This window comes from Octopus sinensis, linkage group LG21, assembly GCF_006345805.1.
Source record: "Octopus sinensis linkage group LG21, ASM634580v1, whole genome shotgun sequence".
NCBI lineage: Eukaryota > Metazoa > Mollusca > Cephalopoda > Octopoda > Octopodidae > Octopus > Octopus sinensis.
In genome coordinates, this window is record NC_043017.1 from 18078568 (window position 1) to 18099069 (window position 20502).

General features: G+C 36.9%; 2 protein-coding genes across 3 annotated transcripts; both read left to right on the forward strand.

Moving 5' to 3' along the window:
* Positions 1 to 2309: 2309 nt before the first annotated feature.
* LOC115222963 (zinc finger protein 271-like) lies at positions 2310 to 19084 on the forward strand. The gene is made up of 4 exons (XM_029793371.2): positions 2310 to 2697; positions 3795 to 5074; positions 10298 to 10789; positions 19062 to 19084. The coding sequence occupies exons 2-4, from the start codon at positions 4162 to 4164 to the stop codon at positions 19082 to 19084; spliced, it is 1428 nt and encodes a 475-aa protein (XP_029649231.2). The 5' UTR covers positions 2310 to 2697; positions 3795 to 4161.
* On the forward strand, positions 7997 to 20272 carry LOC115222964. 2 transcript variants are annotated; one of them, XM_036511782.1, is made up of 2 exons: positions 7997 to 8303; positions 19062 to 20272. In XM_036511782.1, exon 2 carries the CDS (start codon positions 19352 to 19354, stop codon positions 20240 to 20242), a length of 891 nt encoding a protein of 296 aa, XP_036367675.1. In that variant the 5' UTR covers positions 7997 to 8303; positions 19062 to 19351; the 3' UTR covers positions 20243 to 20272. The 2 variants fall into 2 exon arrangements, with proteins under 2 accessions (XP_036367675.1, XP_029649232.1); XM_029793372.2 differs by lacking the exon at positions 7997 to 8303 and adding an exon at positions 14922 to 15202.
* Positions 20273 to 20502: the final 230 nt, after the last annotated feature.

Below are 20502 nucleotides of genomic sequence, written 5' to 3' on the forward strand. Positions count from 1 at the left end.
TTGGAGCAGACATGATGATCGCTGTGAATTTCAAAAAAAAATCCTGCCAATTTGTTAAAGATATTATCGAAAATATGTCATCTTGAATTTGAACACGATTTCCCAAAATGGCATGATTTTATCGATTTTTTTCTGATGGTAAGGTATTGCATGGAAAACTAACGTCAGAATTAAGTTCCTTAGGGTAACATTAAGCTTCACCATGAGTTTGGTGAAAATCGATTGCAAGTTGCGAAAACTACAGCGGAAAATGTGTTGCATGTGATAAGCTTAGATTCTCGACCCCATGTCGAATTTATCGATTTTTTTTTTTCAGAACTGGGGGAACTTTACAAAATTTTCGCTGCGTTAGTTTTTAATTATGACATTGGGCTATGTATGTGTCAAGTTTCATCAGAATCGGTTGAAAGCCGTGGTCAGGGTGAGGGTACAACCTAGCTAAAACCAAAGTCCTAAAAAGTAGGAAGGCAGGCAAACCACAGATTCCTTCAGGTAGATGGCCCTGCTCAATCTGCAGATAAGGCGTAGGTAAAAACTCTATAAGTGTACCCAGTGTAAGCTATGGATACATAAGAGGTGCAGCAATATCAAAGGAAGGCTAACTGGGAAGATACTTTTTGTATGTGACAGATGCTTTGGAGCAATAAACACTGAAAATGTGCAGAGAACAACTTCTGTCACATTCCAGGGAGAAAAACTAGAAGTAATTGATACCTTCCTTTACCTAAGTACCAAGTCGAGGAGGGTGAACTGAAAGTGTAGCTGCTAGAATAAGAATAGCCTGGGCAAAGTTCAGAGAGCTCTTACCTCTGCTGGTGACAAAGGGCATCTCGCTCAGATTAAAAGGTAGACTGTATGATGCATGTGTATGAACAGCCATGCTACATGGCAGTGAAACATGGGCCGTTACTGCTGAGGACATGCGTAAGCTCGCAAAGAATGAAGCTAATATGCTCCGGTGGATGTGTAATGTCAGTATGCATACACGACAGAGTGTAAGTACCTTGAGAGAAAAGTTGGACTTAAGAAGCATCAGATATGGTGTGCAAGAGAGACAGTACTTGCGTGTATGTGCGCACGCACGCAGCTGTATATGCATGCACTAGCACTATGACTTGGCGTTGCCGCGTCATAGTGCTAGTTTACATATATTTGCCCAACATCAGTGTTTTATCCATACATAAAGCGCACCTGTGTTTAAAAGACCTATAAAGCTATAAGTCCGTAGCTAGCTTTTTTGTTGTTGACACGTATGTGGTTTCAAAATACCTTATTTTTCAACTATGAGATGTATTGTTATCATCATGATTTTATCTTATTCTAATCAACAACAAACACATTTCATCGATATAAAAGTCTTTATTAGATTAAAAATAACATTATCAAAACAAGGAGGTAAAACAAAACAAATAGCGGCTTATACACCGGGAAATACGGAAATTGTAGAAGCAGTGACAAGTTCGCTCGCTGGTTGATTGTTGATAGTGTAGAAGGGAGGGAACGAAGTAGGAATGCACAGTGCTGACTAGAAAGGATAAAGGTGGCATTGTTTTCGCTCGGCATACAAATAGAACAGGTTGGTGGCGTTTAGTTGAGATGACCCGGAAGTTGTTCCTCTTCGATTATTATCGCAAACAACAGTAACGTTCTTCAATCGAATACACGGTGCTGACTGGTTGAAATTACCGAAATACGACAACTTTAACACCAATAATTTTTAAAATACCAAATTTTGTCAGAAACGTTCGGAGTAAACTGTGTTCTGCGTGAGACATTGCACCAATATACGAAGTTTCAAACTGTTTAGTTAAAAAAATCTGTGCGCCAAACTGAACAGATCCCTTTTGTCTACCAAAGGTTGGAAACCACTGGTTTAGAATAAGTACGAGCCTTTAAAAATAGTAATAACGTCAAGGCAGTGCCCAGCTTGGCTGCAGTACGACGACTGAGACAAAGAGAAAAGATAAAAATCTTTATTATAATCATACGATCTTACATAGATTTGGACATAACAAGACAAACAAATACAGAGAATGTTATGAGAGTTCGAATGAGACTTAAGAATTTAGTTATATGACATAAACGAAAACTTGGCTTACTTTTGCCTTTAAACGAATCATTGGCTTACTTTTGCCTTTATAACGAGAACTTTAGTGCGTTTTTTTTTTTTTTAAACATTAGAAAACATAACATATGTTAAAATGAAAAGGGGGAGGAGTGCAGGTTCCGAATTTTGAACCCGGTGGCCTATGAGGCCCAGCAACTAATTTTGGATCTTTTCCTAATTGTTCCTTTCTGACAAAGAGAAAAGATAAACACACACTCATATATATGTATTAATTAATACACATTTAAAAAGACTAACGCCCCAATCTTACCAATTGACCAATGAAATTTCAAATAATTCAACTTCCGCTTTGGTTCCCGAACAATAAGTTACCATTATTCCACTGTGATTCTCAGGAAAGACTAATTTATCTCAAACGATTCCAGTGTTGCTGGTTTTCTTTAAGACAGTGTTCTGTCAGACCAATTCCATTGACAATTAACCATTTATTTTGACGTCCACGTACACTACTTATACACAAACAGTCTACGATATTTCTTAACCAACTCTTGGAAGCTAATAATGGACAGAGACCAAGCTACTTTTCTACCAATTCAAACATCGGCGTTACCCAACTAGAATTATACGAGGTATCTTTTTAATTTAATGTTATTTCCGCTGAAATGTCATTTCTTCGTTCATCAATAATATTTGTTTTTCTTTAATATAACAACCTGCCTTTTATAAACTGCTCGGTTAGGACTTAGGGGTGTTTAGTCTGCTAGAAATAGTAGCCAAAATGACATACCTACAACTTAGTCACCTCAATCGCCCTAGTTTCTTTCCTCGTAACTTTTTCAAAAACTCCTCTAAGGAAATTTTGCGGATGAACGTTTTCCAATGTGTAGATTACGATTATGTTCATGAATTGTTGCTCAATCTGGAAGAAGAAAAAAATAATAGCTAGATTTTCCATCAAATTTAGATGCTGCTAAGTCAACATATTTTGGCATATGCTTATATTTTTAATGCTGCTTTACTACAGTTTCGTGCCCCAGCATATCGTCTTTGTTCCTGCATAAATTTCCCGAAAAATACATATTTTGCTGGCATTGTTTTCGCAAGTGTAGATTATGATAGTAATGATAAGAATTTTGGTAAATTGTGTGTGTGTGTGGGGGGGGGTGATAGGTTTCGGATGGTTTTTTTCCGAGTAATTTTAATTCTTCTTTAAAGTGCATATTTTTAAATGACATTTTGCAGAAATACGTTTTCGAGAATGTAACTTACGTAATGTTGATGCTTCAAGCATATATTTATTATCTCCCTTCACCTGTTTCCAAGCAAGGTGATGTTTTCTCATAGCTTCATAGGTTTTTTTTTTTACAGAAGACTGGAAACAAACAACTTGTAAGACAATGATGCTGATTTAGAACCATCATATTCCCTTTGTAAATCGACAGGGATACACACACACATGCATGCATATATATATATATATATATATATATATATATATATATATACATACATTTATATATATATATAAATGAGAGTCAAGAATTTTGAAGTTATATTTTGTCTAAATTTAAGCTAATTTGTTAGCTCAGTGTTTAAAACCTTTAATCTATTAGCATTCCAGTTGCTACTTCCCATTGTTACATAATACATTTTTTTTATTAGATTATTTAATGGAGTTATAAGTTTTGCATCCTCAATATTTTATACTGTTCCTCTATTGTTTCAGAAGAAAGGATGACATTGGTGTAAAAGAAATTTTTTACTTTGGATGCATCATCAGTACATACAAATGTTTAAAGAAGAAAAGCAGATGCCTTACACAATCGATGTAACCCTGTATGCATAAATTTATGGTGGAACTACAATGAAATGAAATATCTCTTGTGAAGTGAGAGTAAAAGCATTGTCATTTTACTTCACTGTTTGGAAAATTTTGCATTCTGATTAAATTTGGACAAATTTTCAAATGGAATTGTTGCATCTTGTGAAATTGACTAAGTAAATAGTTGATTGACAGAGGTATAACAGTAGAAATATTTGTTTGGAAACAAATGGAAAATTGAACAGGAGTAAAGTGAAATTGAAGAGGTATTATGGCAAACGAAGCTGAATGTAAAACAGAGTTTGAAAGAATTTATCTTCCTGATGAAATACAGGCAACCAGAGGAAAAACAATGTACTACTGTGATATCTGTGATAATTCATTCTCTCAGAAATGTAACTTGACTACTCACAAATGTGTTCCTATCAGAGAAAAACCATATCACTGTGATATTTGTGGTAAATCATTCTCCCAAACCAGTAACTTAACTACTCACATACGCATTCATACAGGAGAGAAACCATTTCACTGCAATGTCTGTAGTGAATCATTCTCTCAAAGAAGTCACCTCACTAAACACAAACGTATTCACACAGGAGAGAAGCCATATCACTGTAATGTCTGTGGCAAATCATTCTCTGGAAGTGGTGATTTAACCACTCACATACGTACACATACAGGGGAAAAGCCTTATCATTGTGATATCTGTGGTAAGTCATTCTCTGGAGGCAGTGATTTAACACGACACAAACGAATACATACTGGGATTAAGCCTTATCACTGTGATGTCTGTGGTAAGTCATTCTTGTCAAATAGCGACTTAACTACTCACAAACGTATTCATACAGGAGAGAAGCCATATCACTGTGATATCTGTGGTGAGTCATTTTCTGGAAGTAGTAACTTAACTAAACACAAACATGTTCATACAGGGGAGAAACCGTATCACTGTGATATCTGTGATAAATCATTCTCTCATAATAATGCTCTGACAACACACAAACGCTTTCATACTGGAGAGAGACCATATCACTGTGATGTCTGTGATAAATCATTCTCTGTAAGTAGTCACCTAACAAAACACAAACGTATTCACACAGGAGAGAAGCCATATCACTGTGATACCTGTGGTAAATCATTCTCTGGAAGTAGTGATTTAACTACTCACAAACGTATTCATACGGGTGAGAAACCATATCACTGCGATATCTGTGGTAAATCATTCTCTAAAAATCATAACTTAACTACACACAAAAGCATTCATACTGGGGAGAAGCCATATCATTGCGATATCTGTGGTAAATCATTTTCTCGCAGAGATAACCTAACTAGACACAAACATATTCATATTGGCAAAAAGCGATATAACTGATGTCTGTGACAAGTACACCTTTCAAAAAAGCAACTATTCATGTATTCATACAGAAAAGCAACCATCAATTTCAAGTCAACTTATATAAAAAAAACTAGTTCATATAGCTGTAAATAGATCCATACAGAAAATATGGTATAACATGGTGATGCTGAACTCTCAACACTATTTTATAAAACTGCAATTACATCCACAACAGTGAAATTTTTAATAAATAGTATGCTGATGTTGTTTAGTCCTATATGATCAAAGGGGATACTCCTCTTACCATTACAGCTCCTAAGGGTTGTCTAAGACCACATCATTTAATTCAACATTAATGGTTTATAGCTGTTATCTCAACACATATTTTTAATCGGTATATCTTTACTACCTCTAAAGAGGTTCATCTTATAATGATTTTAATTTTATAAATTAATTATCTAAAGATTACTGAATTGAAAGAGATATCAAATATAATTAATAAATGATTTTATTAACTACCCCTGTATTTTTTCCTTATTTCTTAAATATATATGTGTGTGTGTGTGTGTGTGTGTGTGTATATATATATATATACATACATACAACTAATGTAGGATCAAATTTTTTTCGAAAAAAAAAAATTTTATCAATGGCCAGCATATCAAAGGTGTATATATATATATATATATATATATCCAATGTAAACAAACAAGTAGAAAGATGAATTTTTATTCAACATGTGGATACTGAACAGTATATATAAAGGATAAAGTCCATTTTTTTCTTCTAAAAGCAGAAAAGTTTGTTGGCAGCCAGCCATGAGGATCGAACTCACATCCCTCCAATATCCAGTTGGAATGCTTAACCATTTAAGTTAAACTGGATATCAGAGGGATGTGAGAATGATCCTCATGGCTGGCTACTGACAAATTTGCTTTGCGAGAAGAAATGTTTTATCGAAGGCGTGTCTTGTTGAATTGCCTGAAATACGGATTAGAAAAACCAGCTGACAACTGCTGACGGGTTGTTTATTTTGATGCTTGTTTGGTTTTCCATTTGTTTCTTTCGTTGTTGCAAAAAAAAGTTCATATTCCCTGCATACATATTTTGTATCTAGGAGACTCAATGGCCCAGTGGTTAGGGCAACGGACTCGCAGTCGTAGGATCGCGGTTTCGATTCCCAGACCGGGCGTTGGGAGTGTTTATTGAGCGAAAACACCTAAAAGCTCCACGAGGCTCCGGCAGGGGATGGTGGTGATCCCTGCTGTACTCTTTCACCACAACTTTCTATCACTCTTTCTTCCTGTTTCTGTTGTACCTGTATTTCAAGGGGCCGGCCTTGTCACTCTCTGTGTCACGCTGAATATCCCCCAAGAACTACGTTAAGGGTGAACGTGTCTGTGGAGTGCTCAGCCACTTACACATTAATTTCACGAGCAGGCTGTTCCGTTGATCGGATCAACTGGAACCCTCGTCGTCGTAATCGACGGAGTGCTTCTCTCCATTTTGTATCTCACATTTTCGTTTCTTTATATTGTTTACGTTCCATGACGTCCTGTGCCCACCTATATATATATTGGCCAGCGGGATGGCGTCATTTGAAGGCTGAAACAATGTGAAGCGCATTGTGACCAGCGATGTGTAGCAACATCTGATAGTCTGTCGGTCACGGTAATATATATATATATATATATTCGTCGTTTAACGGCTGCTTTCCATGCTGGCATGGGTTGAAAGGTTTGACTGAGGACTGGCAAGCCAGAAGGTTGGACCAGGCTTGAATCTGATCTGGCAAGGTTTCTACAGCTGGTTGCCCTTCCTAACACCAACCACTACAAGAGTGCGGTAGGTGCTTGATATGTGCCACTGGCTTCTTTCAGTTTCCATTAATCAAATCCACTCACAAGGCTTCAGTCGGCCTGAGGCTATAGTAGAAGAAACTTGCCCAATGTGCCACGCAGTGGGACTGAACCGGGAACCATGTAGCTTTGAAACCAAAAGAGTTTTACATTGATGGGATTAAAAAGCTTGTAACTAGATGGAAGGAAGTCAGAGATAATCGGGGAAAGTACATTGATGAATAAATTCCAATTAAATATTACATTTGATCACTTGTTTTCTTTATTCAAAATTCGGACAGAACTTAGGGAAGACCTGATCTCTCTCTCTCTCTCTCTCTCTCTCTCTCTCTCTCTCTATATATATATATATATATATATATATATATATATATATATACATGTGAGTGTGCATCTTTTTTAAAAATTGAACTTAGAATCGTAATCTTCGTATTTTTCTACGTATTTCGCAAAAAAAATTTCTGGGAAAAGTGAAAATAAGTGGGGCGGGTTTACTTCAAATTTTTCAAATGCGATTTTTAAAAAAAAATTTTTTTTTTCAGAATCGCATCCTCCGTTACCCAAAACGTGGGATTCCGTAAAAAAAGATCAATATATATATATATATATATATATATATCCATTTTACTGGAAGTTACGAAGGAAAAATCGGATCTTGTGAATTTTCCGAAAGCCCCCTCCACCCTTCAGGGTCGTGAGCGCACATGGTTTTTTTTTTTTTTCATATTCGTTTTCCACGTATTTAACGTCCACCAGGCTGGTTAATGTTCCCCCCCCCCGGGTGACGGATCTTTATATTGACCAAAATAAACGACCTTTGCTTTTCCATTCGGTACTTCACGGAACTCTCGTTTATTTTTTATATATTCCCAAAATTAGTTGTGCTCCTTGGACGTTGCTAGACATCTTGCCACATGACCAAAACTAACCAATGAACATCCAACATTGTTTCCCCCACTCCTTCCATTCATTCCTCAGTAAGCCACGAAGGGAAAGGCTTATGTAATACGATTCCTCTGCTGTTTCCAAGATACTGTTGGTTTCAGTGTTTTGTGAACCAATTCCATACACAACGTACATTAATCCCTTTATCTTGACGTACACCAGCAACAGTTACACACGACAATCTACAACATTCCTTAACTAACACTTGGAAGCCAACAATCGACGAAGACCAAGCTACTATCTGCCAATTCAACATAGTTATTATTATATGAGGTATTTTTTTTTTAATGTTTATTTTATTTAATTCATCCGTCTTTTCTTCGAAAATCGATAGAACAACCTACTTGTTATAGATCTGTTGAATGACGGCTAATCTGGGACTAAATAATGAGCCTCTGCTACAAATAGTAACTAATTTTGGCACTAATTAGATACAGGGGTCTCGGTGCATCTTTGTAAAGAAATTTTGCATTAGCACCAGTTTCTTTGGTAAATTTTTACAATTGCACCCCCACGCTTTTTGCTAACAAAAAAAATGTGGTTTTGGTTAATGTTTACCTTGTAATATTGTAAATATTAACCGGGCTTTTTTTTTTTTTTTGCTCAAATCCTAAGAATGGACCATCTTTCGGCTAAACAAAATCCTTGTTTTGCTTCCACATCATCATTCCATCAAATGTATTTATGGGGCAAAAAATATTGAAAAAACCCATCAAGGCCTGTTAGAGTAACAAGTAAACGAGGATGGAACCAGGTATTTGTAGGATGTGCTAGAAACAACAGCTAAATCTCCCTTAAATCGCATATCTTCTCGTTTGAAAATTTTGAAATTCTGAACTACTGAATTGCAGATTTGGTTTAATTGTTCAGTTTAGTGATATTAAAAAAGTAAATGAAAATTAAGGGGGAGATAATTAGTCAATTAAATATAGTAAGGTACCCTGGCCAATTACAATTTTCGCACAAGGCGGCGAGCTGACAGAACCGTTAGCACGCCGGGCGAAATGCGTAGCCGTATTTCGTCTGCCGTTACGTTCTGAGTTCAAATTCCGCCGAGGTCGACTTTGCCTTTCATCCTTTCGGAGTCGATTAAATAGATACCAGTTACGCACTGGGGTCGATATAATCAACTTGATCTGTTTGTCCTCTCTGTGTTTAGCCCCTTGTGGGTAGTAAAGAAATAGGTATTTCGTCTGCTTTACGTTCTGAGTTCAAATTCCGCTGAGGTCGACTTCGCCTTTCATCGATAAATTAAGTACCAGTTGCGTATTGCGGTTGATCTAATCGACTGGCCCCCACCCCACAAAAGTTTCGGGCCCTCTGTCTAGAGCAGAAATGAATTACAATTTTTGCACGTGTATAAATTTGTAATTAGTCCACGCTGTGCAAACCACTGAAGAATCTTATCTTGTGATTCGGTTAATTGGGTGATATTCCAATTTTCCTCAAAGATTGATTCACAGTTGAGAATTTCAGTTTCAGGAACAATGAATTGCGGTCCCACTAGTCTTCCACCTGCCATTCCAATTAATTCCAAAGTAAATAGGCGCAGGAGTGACTGTATGGTAAGTACACACATATATATATGTATATATATATAAATGAGAGTCAAGAATTTTGAAGTTATATTTTGTCTAAATTTAAGCTAATTTGTTAGCTCAGTGTTTAAAACCTTTAATCTATTAGCATTCCAGTTGCTACTTCCCATTGTTACATAATACATTTTTTTTATTAGATTATTTAATGGAGTTATAAGTTTTGCATCCTCAATATTTTATACTGTTTCTCTATTGTTTCAGAAGAAAGGATGGCATTGGTGTAAGAGAATTTTTTACTTTGGATTCATCATCTGTACACACAAATGTTTAAAGAGGAAAAGCAGATGCCTTACACAATCGATGTAACCCTGTATGCATAAATCTATGGTGGAACTACAATGAAATGAAATATCTCTTGTGAAGTGAGAGTATAACAGTAAAAATATTTGCTTGGAAACAAATGGAAAATTGAACAGTGAAGAGATATTATGGCAAACGAAGTTGAATGTAAAACAGAGTTTGACAGAATTTATCTTCCTGATGAAATACTGGCAACCAGAGAAAAAACAATGTACTACTGTGATATCTGTGATAATTCATTCTCTCAGAAATGTAACTTGACTACTCACAAATGTGTTCCTATCAGAGAAAAACCATATCACTGTGATATTTGTGGTAAATCATTCTCCCAAACCAGTAACTTAACTACTCACAAGCGCATTCATACAGGAGAGAAACCATTTCACTGCAATGTCTGTAGTGAATCATTCTCGCAAAGAAGTCACCTCACTAAACACAAACGTATTCACACAGGAGAGAAGCCATATCACTGTAATGTCTGTGGCAAATCATTCTCTGGAAGTGGTGATTTAACCACTCACATACGTACACATACAGGGGAAAAGCCTTATCATTGTGATATCTGTGGTAAGTCATTCTCTGGAGGCAGTGATTTAACACGACACAAACGAATACATACTGGGATTAAGCCTTATCACTGTGATGTCTGTGGTAAGTCATTCTTGTCAAATAGCGACTTAACTACTCACACACGTATTCATACAGGAGAGAAGCCATATCACTGTGATATCTGTGGTGAGTCATTTTCTGGAAGTAGTAACTTAACTAAACACAAACATGTTCATACAGGGGAGAAACCGTATCACTGTGATATCTGTGATAAATCATTCTCTCATAATAATGGTCTAATAATTCACAGACGTATTCATACAGGAGAGAGACCATATCACTGTGATGTCTGTGGTAAATCATTTTCTGTAAGTAGTCATTTAACAAAACACAAACGTATCCATACGGGTGAGAAACCATATCACTGTGATACCTGTGGTAAATCATTCACTAAAAATCATAACTTAACTACACACAAACATATTCATACTGGAGAGAAGCCATATCATTGCGATATCTGTGGTAAAACATTCTCTCGCAGAGATAACTTAATTAGACACAAACATATTCATATTGGCAAAAAGCGATGTAACTGATGTCTTTGACAAGTACACCTTTCAAAAAAGCAACTATTCATATATTTATTCATACAGAAAAGCAACCATCAATTTCAAGTCAACCTATATAAAAAAAACTAGTTCATATAACTGTAAATAGATCCATATAGGAAATATGGTGTAACATGGTGATACTGAACTCTCAACACTATTTTATAAAACTGAAATTACATCCACAACATTGAAATAATATACACTGTGAAATTTTTAATAAAAGCCTTGTTTCAGAATGGTCTTAACTATTTTATTAAGCATATTTCCAAAAAGTGAAAATGCACTTTATATGAATTTGATGTTGTCGGTAAAATAGCATGTGTGTATGTATATTTATGCATAAGAAAGCCTTCTTGTTTTGACATATACGAATTGTAATGAAATGACATCACCAGTGTTGTTTGTTTGCAACCTTTCTTATGAAAACATGTTAATACTGGGGGAAAATACTATGTAGCTTAGAAACGAAGTTGGTAATAGAAAAAGTATATGGCCATAGAAAATCTGCTTCTACAAACGCCAGAAAGTGAACATTATAACAATGATGCAAAGTGAAATTCTATATTAAAACATTCACCATCTTTCCTATTGCCAACCACTTTCAGAGTGAACTGGGCACATTTTCTAGTAGCATCAACACTAGACAGTTTGAATAATAGGATCTCAGAACTCTATACATTCTCTGCTGACCACTATACAATCTGTATTGGGCAATTTTTTTGTGGTACCTTCACAAGACAGATTATTTTGCTCACTGGCCACTCTTGAGGAAGAGTGACTCAACAGATTTCCATTGTGGTACTAGTACAGGAAGTGGGTAGATTTGGCTTTTGACAGGGTGTCATGCCCTGCTAATGTGGTGGGCACTAAGAAAGTAGGTGTAGATGAATGGCTTGTGAGGGTTGTACAAGCTATGTACAATGATGTAGTAAGTAAAGTGAGTCAGTACTGAGTTCAGTATTGTATTTAGCGTGAAGTTAGGTATTCATCAAGGGTCAATCCTAATCTCTCTTATTCATCAGGTCATGACAGAGGAATTTAAGATTGGCTGTTCATGAGAACTCCTATATGACACTGATCTAGCTGAAAATGTAGAATCAGAGGAGAAATTCTAGATATGGAAGCTAAACCTAGAATTGAGAGGTTTCGAGGTTAACGCGGGAGAGAGTTTAGGACTCCAGTACTATCAAGGAAAGGGCTTTGATTGTCATGCAGAAAAGGAGTGGGTAAAAACAACATATGCTACACCCACTCTCAACTCTGGACCAAGAAAAGATGTAGAATCACTGGCATTAACAGTGAAGGCACTGGAGCATGATGCACTTAGAACCCATGGAAGTAGAATTTCTTACATGCCCAGTTGACTTGCTTGAAATAATGGACAATTTCTGTTCCCTAGGAGGCATAAGTAGCAGAGAGTTGGTTGCTCAAATTATAGTTGCCAGTTTAGAACATCATCATCATCATCGTTTAGCGTCCGCTTTCCATGCTGGCATGGGTTGGACGGTGCAACTGGGGTCTGGGAAGCCACAAGGCTGCACCAGGCCCAGTCTGATCTGGCAATGTTTCTACGGCTGGATGCCCTTCCTAACGCCAACCACTCCGTGAGTGTAGTGGGTGCTTTTTACATGCCACCGGCAAACAGGTTGGAAAAAATTCATGCTGCTGGTTCCTTTGTTAACAACAAATGTTTTCTTCCTTGGAGTGCAGGCAAATTTTATATGCATGTGTTAAAACTACTGTGCTGGATGGTGATGAGACATGGGCCCTGAATGCAGGAGATTTGCAAAGGCTAGAAAGTGAGGAAGCAAGCAAGCTCTTGTATACGTGTAATGTTAGTATGCATATATCACAGAGTACAGATGAACTGAAGAGGAATCAGACTGTACAAGAGAGAAAGGTGTGTTAGTTTGGGTGTGTGATATGTGGTGCTGCAAAAGGCTTAATTTCCATGGCATAACATATCCTGATACGAGGATAAGATTTACAATTTGAAGTTCTTTGTTGCTTTTATGGTTTGGATATTTCTAACTACGACTATCTAATAGGAAGATATGGGATATGTATAAAAGCATTAAAGCTTATGTGAAATACCGAAACGAAAATCAAGTGACAGCTCATAATTTCATAACGAGAACACGAAGAGACAACAAATTCTATCAAAATTAACAGAATTTTCTCATTATATCGCGTCCACACACATCTACTTTTATAACATATATGGACTCTAATCGCGCGGGAGCCCACTTGTCTTCGAGCAAGCTAGCAACCTGGCCGGTCTGCCAGTGTTTATATATGTGTGTGAGGGTGTGTCTGTGTGTGTACCCCCCCCCCCATCGATTGACAATCGATGTTGTTCTATTTGCATGCCCATAACTTACACGTTTGACAAAACACACCGATAGAATAAGTACTAGGCTTACAAAGAATAAATCCAGGGATCGATTTCTTCGACTAAAGGTGGTGCTCCAGAATGACCGCAGTCACTTGTCCGAAACAAGGAAAATAATAATAAAAAAAAACTGTGCCATTTTAATCCTGAACAACACCAGGTATCTCTGCTAGTATAAAATAAACTCGTTCTATGCATTAACTACGTTACATTAATTCTTTCCATCAGGTTATCAGATGTCACTGTCTTCACGTCCGTCCAATTATGGCCCTAAAGGATTTCGGCATCTTAGAAGTATTTAATTAGAAACCACACTAAAAAAGAGAAAAACTAAAACAAAAAAGGATTATACGGAAAAATGGTGTAAAAGATTTAAATTTAATATTCAACGAAGTAATTGTTTATAAACACGCGTTTGCTAGGCAGGGAAGTATTTGTGACAATGAAGCGACAGCAAATAGATCGTACATTTTCTAAATTTCTGCTCATTCATTCGAATGAACAAAAATTTTGGCGATTTTATGGTATAAGTACCGATGTACCGGATACATTAAAAAAAAGTGTTTGTTTTTTTTATATATGGGGGGTTAGGGTTAAGGTTTGTGTTAGAGTTGGGTTATGGGTGGGGAAAAAGGGTTGGTAAAAGGGTTTCTGTTACCTTGAGATAGGTAAACAATGTCACGTGTGTACATATACCGAAGCATCGCCACATACCTTAACCCTAACGCAAACCACACCCCATATCTATATATATAAAACTTCGATTTAGATTCCTAACTCCTCCCACATTTTGCGGTGCAGTTTAACCAAATTATCTTATAGTCGTGATTAATATCGAGCCCGTCTGAGTATTAGCGCGCGTCTACGATGAGTCTACGATTTTAAAAATAATTTAACATCATTTTTTATTCCATTTTAATGCATAATTTTTCGTGTGTCGATGGCGGCGGAGTTGGCGTCCATGCTCAAACACCTGCACCTGTGTTTGCTTCTCCCCCTTCTTCCCTCCCTCGTGAAGCTGTGGGGAAGGCAGTGTAAGGAAATCAACGTCGTAAAGCGTTGTCAAGGAGACCAGCGTTCTTTTAGAACAACGACTTCATGGCTTGAAGACACCAAAGCAGAAATGGCTAAGAAAGCCCGAATTGGCATCTATAAGAGAATTAACTCTCTAAAAATGCTTATATAGTTATTTCCCTTACAAACCCGAGCAACGCCGGGCGATACTGCTAGTATATATATAAAAAAACACTTTTTTGAAATGTATCTGGTACTTTGGGAAGTACACCGGTACTTATACCGTAACATCGCCAACATTTTAAGTTACCTAAATATTTTCGTTTTTTTTTTTTTTATATTCGGTACTTCACGGAACTCTCGTTTATTTTTATATATTTCCCAAAATTAGTTGTGCTCCTTGGACGTAGCTAGACATCTTGCCACATGACCAAAACTAACCAATGAACATCCAACATTGTTTCCCCCCACTCCTTCCATTCATTCCTCAGTAAGCCACGAAGGGAAAGGCTTATGTAATACAATTCCTCTGCTGTTTCCAAGATACTGTTGGTTTCAATGTTTTGTGAACCCAATTCCATACACAACGTACACCAGCAACAGTTACACACGGCAATCTACAACATTCCTTAACTAACACTTGGAAGCCAACAACCGACGAAGACCAAGCTACTATCTGCCAATTCAACATAGTTATTATTATATGAGGTATTTTTTTAAATGTTTATTTTATTTAATTCATCCGTCTTTTCTTCGAAAATCGATAGAACAACCTACTTGTTATAGATCTGTTGAATGACGGCTAATCTGGGACTAAATAACGAGCCCCTGCTACAAATAGTAACTAATTTTGGCACTAAGGGATCTTTTCCTTTTGAACGGCAGTTTTCAACACAATTTCTAGTTAACTTAACTCTTTTAAACTTCGTATACTGGTAGAATGAGTCAAAATAAAACATTTTTTTCTCTTGGCTTTCTTGAGAAAATTGTAATTTGTAAGTTTAATTTTTCAAATTTTAACCAATCCTATGGCTTCTATTGAGCTGAAATCATATGCTGCGTCTAAAACTGAGACAACATCTTGTCACTAACTTTAACCCTCACCCTAAATTTTAGCCTGCAGTCAAATGGCTGAAACAACAGAATAAAAGAACGTCCACTATATTTATGTTGACTTTTGTCCCTTCACTATTTATCTTCCTCTTTTTATTTCCTTTTTTAAATATCCCTAAATTGAACAACGACCCAGATTTGAACTGTTTTTATTTTAAAATCATGACCTTGAAAAAAAGGCGGGTTTGGCGCCCAGCCACCACCACCACCCACTTCCGAAAGCGACCCCCACCCCTTTTTTTTTCATCGGATTTTTATGTTTTTGATGACGAATATGGTCAAAAACACGTTTCCAAAATTTTTAATTTCAAATATTTTATGAAAAACTCCGAAATTGATCAACAACCCCCCCTCCTCACCCCATCCTGCTGCGTGGATTTATATTGAAACAGCAACAGGATCACGGCATGTGAAGCCCTCACTACGAAACTCTGTATGCTAAAAATAACAGCTAAGTGTGTTGAGAAGTTTTGTGTTTGTGTGTGTGTGCGCACAACAATTTCCGAATGAACAGAGAAAGAAGTACACAGAAATCTATTTTACATACCTGTCGTATACGTCGGTTGTTGTTTTTTGCTTTAAAGGTAAATGATTCTGATAGATGCAATTACCTGGGTGTCCATTCGTTAGAGTAATCCCAATAAAATACTACAAATTTAGTCACTGGCTCAGCACCTATGTTTGTGGTCTTCCTTCCAAAATAATAAAAACTTTAACATACTTCCAAAATGGGACGTCATCCATGTGTATCCGCGTGTCTAAGTGTGTGTGTGGGGGGGAGTGGTGTTGGTGTGCAAGAAAAACATCACACATCTGAATTTCTTTTTAAATTGTGATAATGAAATAGGGGGTTTGATCGTCACCACCAAAATTCCCCTTGTGTTTTCTCTCTTTTGCACTATTCAATTAAAAAAGAATATGTTATCAACAAGTTAAAACTTTATCGATCTGTCATTGAACCAGGATTTTAATTTCATTTGACAAACGCTTTGCTATCAATAATATGGAGAATTGCAAACATGGCATATAAAGATAACTTATTTTAATAGAAATTTTACAAGTACATTTCTGTAAATGTTTTTGTTGATTCCCACACACACATACACACCTGCCCGCAGATACACATGGATGAAGTCCCATGCTGGAAGTATTTTATTTATTTCAGTCATTTGACTGGAGCCCTGCCTGTAGTCAAACAAATTGACCCCCAAGACTTATTCTTTGTAAGCCCAGTACTTATTCTATCAACCTTTTTACTGAACTGCTAATTACAGAGACATGAACACACTAACATCGGGTGTCTGGTGATGGCAGGGGTACAAACACACACGCACATATACGACGGGCTTCTTTCAGTTTCTGTCTACCAAATCCACTCACAAGGCCTTGGTTGGCTGGGGGCTATAGTGGAAGATACTTGCCCATGTTGCCATTCAGTGGGACTGAAACCAGAACCATGTGGGTGGGACGCAAGGTTTTTACCACACAGCCACTCCTACATGTTAAAGTTTTAGACACTGGGATGGGGTGGCAAGGTGGGTGTTGATCAGTTTTGGAGTTTTTCATAAAAAATTTGAAATTAGAATGTTTTTTTTTGCCCCATATTCTCAATCTCTATATTTTTCCATGTAGATTGAGAAAAAGAATTTCGGGAAAATGTTAAAAATTTTGCAAACGTGGTTTTTTTGCATGTTCGGAATCTCCGTCATCTAAAACAGGAATCTGGTTAAAAAAAAAAAGAAAGAATATTTTGGTGACCGGGAGCTAAACTAGATCCTGAAAATTAAGAAGGGGAGAAAAACTAGATCATGGGAACTTTCATACAGTCCTCTCCCCACCCCATCGGAAAACACATTCCCCACAAATTTCTTTATAATTGTAATTTATGTTGTTTGAAAGGTGCTTCTGTAAAATTTCACTAAAAGATATCCATTTTCCTGAAAGTTCTGAGGGGAAAGAACAGATTGTGTGAATTTTCTGAGTCCTTCCCACCTTTCAGAAAAAATTTCCTCAGAAATGTCTTTATAATCATAATTTGTGCCATTTGAATGGTATTTCGATAAAATTTCATCAATATATATCCATTTTCCTGAAAGCTATGAGGGGAAAATTGGATCTTGTGAATTTTCTGAAAGCCCTCTCCCCACCACCCTATGTTTGTGCAAATTTTTTCTTTCATATTTGTTTTCTACACAGTTGTTAATACCTAGCAGGCTGGTACTTTTTTGTTTTCGTTAACAGGTCTCAAATTCACAATTCTGTGAAAATTCCCCACCCGAAAAAAAAAAAAAAGTTGAGGTGTTATATATATTGTGTTTGGATCAGAATTCTGCCTATTAGACAATGTGAAAGGGTTATCTTTCAGACAAAGTTTATCGAAACTAAAAGTGTTTGTTCAGTTTCCATAAAGATTTTTTATTTCCTTAAACCACCCCCTTTTTTTTCCAGGTGAATCGCATATGTTTGTGTATTTTTTGTGTATGTATGTATGTGTTCTATGTCCATGTGCATAAACATATATTTACGCAAGTATGCACACATACACACATAAACATAAGTGATTCAGTTGGGTAAAAAATTTAAGACAGACTTTTCCCAAAAGATATCCATGTTGTTAGTGTTATAGCTTCCGTGAACTTATTACTAATGTCATTGAGCTGGCTTAGTATGTAGCAGGGATATGCTGCCTGAATAAAATAAATTGATAGCAACATTTTCCTTTTATCGCAAAATATGCATCTAATTCCATAAAATTATGAAGGTTACTCTGATTGCTATGTATAAAATGCAAAATTAAAAATTTTTTTGTAGATTAGGTAGGCATAATTTTCCCCTGTTTTTCAATCTCAGTATTTAAGCTACACATAGTGCTGGTGGCATGTAACAAACACCATCCGATCGTGGCTGTGCCAGCCTCGCCTGGCTTCCGTGCCGGTAGCACGTAAAAAACACCATCCGAGCGTGGCCGTTCGCTAGCCTCGTCTGGCACCTGTGTCGGTGGCACATAAAAAGCACCCACTACACTCACGGAGTGGTTGGCGTTAGGAAGGGCATCCAGCTGTAGAAACACTGCCAGATAAGACTGGCTTGGTGCAGCCTTCGGGCTTCCCAGACCCCAGTTGAACTGTCCAACCCATGCTAGCATGGAAAGCGGACGTTAAACGATGATGATGATGATGATGATGATAGTACTGCTGTAGTATATGTGCTGCATACATTCCTACAATACCGTTTTCTGTACGTACTATAAAAGCAGAAGTAAATCTGCCTTCAACTCAGTCATGCGCCTGTGTTTCGCTTATTTTTTAATGTTTTACTATATAAAGGCAGCCAACTGAGTAATTACTGATCACATGTGCCTGGTGTGTAGTCATTATTATTTATTGCTATGAAATTTCTGCTATTGAATTTCTCTTGCCTACTCTTTATATCTTCCACTTTTTCTCTCTTTCAGAAAACCAGATTATGTTGGCATAAACATCATTTTCAGAGGATAAAGGACATATAGTAAAAGAATATAAAATCTTTTCTGTTTCTGTTGCAGTTTTCTATTGTTCCGAACTGTATTCTGCTTAAAACTACTACCACACTTGTCTGTTTTCTTTGACGAGTTCCTATTTTCTGAGCATTATTTTCATCTCAGCGGTTTTTTTTTTTGTGAAACTCATATTTTTGGTTGCTGTCCTGTCACTACCTCATTTTGAACTGTGTGTTTTCCTGGATCTTTTCAAACTAAATAGAAGTATGGCCACAGCCAACTCTCACCTTTCAAGTCTGATGGAGAAATTGAAAACTGAGGAGGATGTGGTTTCTTATTTACAAGAAAAGGGTATTATCCCTAAAAGGAAATTATGTGCAAACAAACACTATATGAAGAAAAGGATGCGTGATGGAACGATTTGTTGGCGATGCTCCCACAAAGCATGCGGTGTGCGTATTTCTGTCCGAAGAGGAACATGGTTGGAAGGTAGCACTCTTCCTCTTAAAACTGTAGTGCTTTTCCTTTACGCATGGTCCAAGGAATTGACTTCAATCCGTTTTTGTATTGAAGAACTCGGGATCAACCACGGCACAGCTGTTGATTACAACAGCTACGTTCGTGAAATATGTGCAGAGGACTTGCTCCGCCACCCAGTTCAGATAGGTGGTCCTGGGAAGACTGTTGACTTAGACGAAATAGTCTTCTCAAGAAGTAAACCTAACCGAAGAAGTTTGCTACCTGAGCAGTGGGTGTTTGGAGGAGTGTGTCGCGAGACCAAGGATGTTTTCCTTTACGCGGCATCATGTCTGAATCGCGACACACTAGAGGAATGCATACGTCAGTCGGTTCTTCCAGGAACCACAATTTTCAGCGACATTTGGGAGTCCTATTCTCCCATTCTTAAAATTGATGGTTACGAGTTGCGTTATAGAACAGTGAACCACAGTGTGGAATTTGTTAACTCAGAAGGTGGTATCTACATGAAACTAGTGGAAAACACAGGGATCCCTTTAAAACGACGGAGAAAACAACGTTGTGGGACCGAAAGTTCTACCATTGACTTGTATCTCTGTGAGAGTATGTGGCGCAAGAGATATAAGAATTGTAATTTGTTTGAGAAACTCCTTGAGTGTATTTTAAGCTTTTGTTTTTGAATTTTCTCAATAAAAATGTATTGCTTTTTTTTGTTTGTTTTTTAATTTAATTTTTGACAAAAGAACTTGGCAGGTGTAAAGCCTTTGCACTCTTTCGCATTTTTTCAAAAATTTGTTTGGATTCCTGTTTTTGATATAGGAGATTATGATTTTGCCCAAAAAAAAAACATTTTCAAAATTTATTTCCCCCTTCCCTACCCCAATTAAATTTTTTTTTTTATTCAGTGTAGAAAAATACAGAGATGATACATACACACTGG

Excerpts from the sequence above, each read along its gene's own strand:
- LOC115222963 (XM_029793371.2), top strand. The coding sequence starts at position 4,162 with ATGGCAAACGAAGCTGAATGTAAAACAGAGTTTGAAAGAATTTATCTT. Across the intron at positions 5,075-10,297 it reads TCACAAACGTATTCATACGG|GAGAGAAACCATTTCACTGC; the intron begins GTGAGAAACCAT and ends GCATTCATACAG. Across the intron at positions 10,790-19,061 it reads TGGTCTAATAATTCACAGAC|AAAACCAGATTATGTTGGCA; the intron begins GTATTCATACAG and ends TCTCTCTTTCAG.
- LOC115222964 (XM_036511782.1), top strand. The coding sequence starts at position 19,352 with ATGGCCACAGCCAACTCTCACCTTTCAAGTCTGATGGAGAAATTGAAA.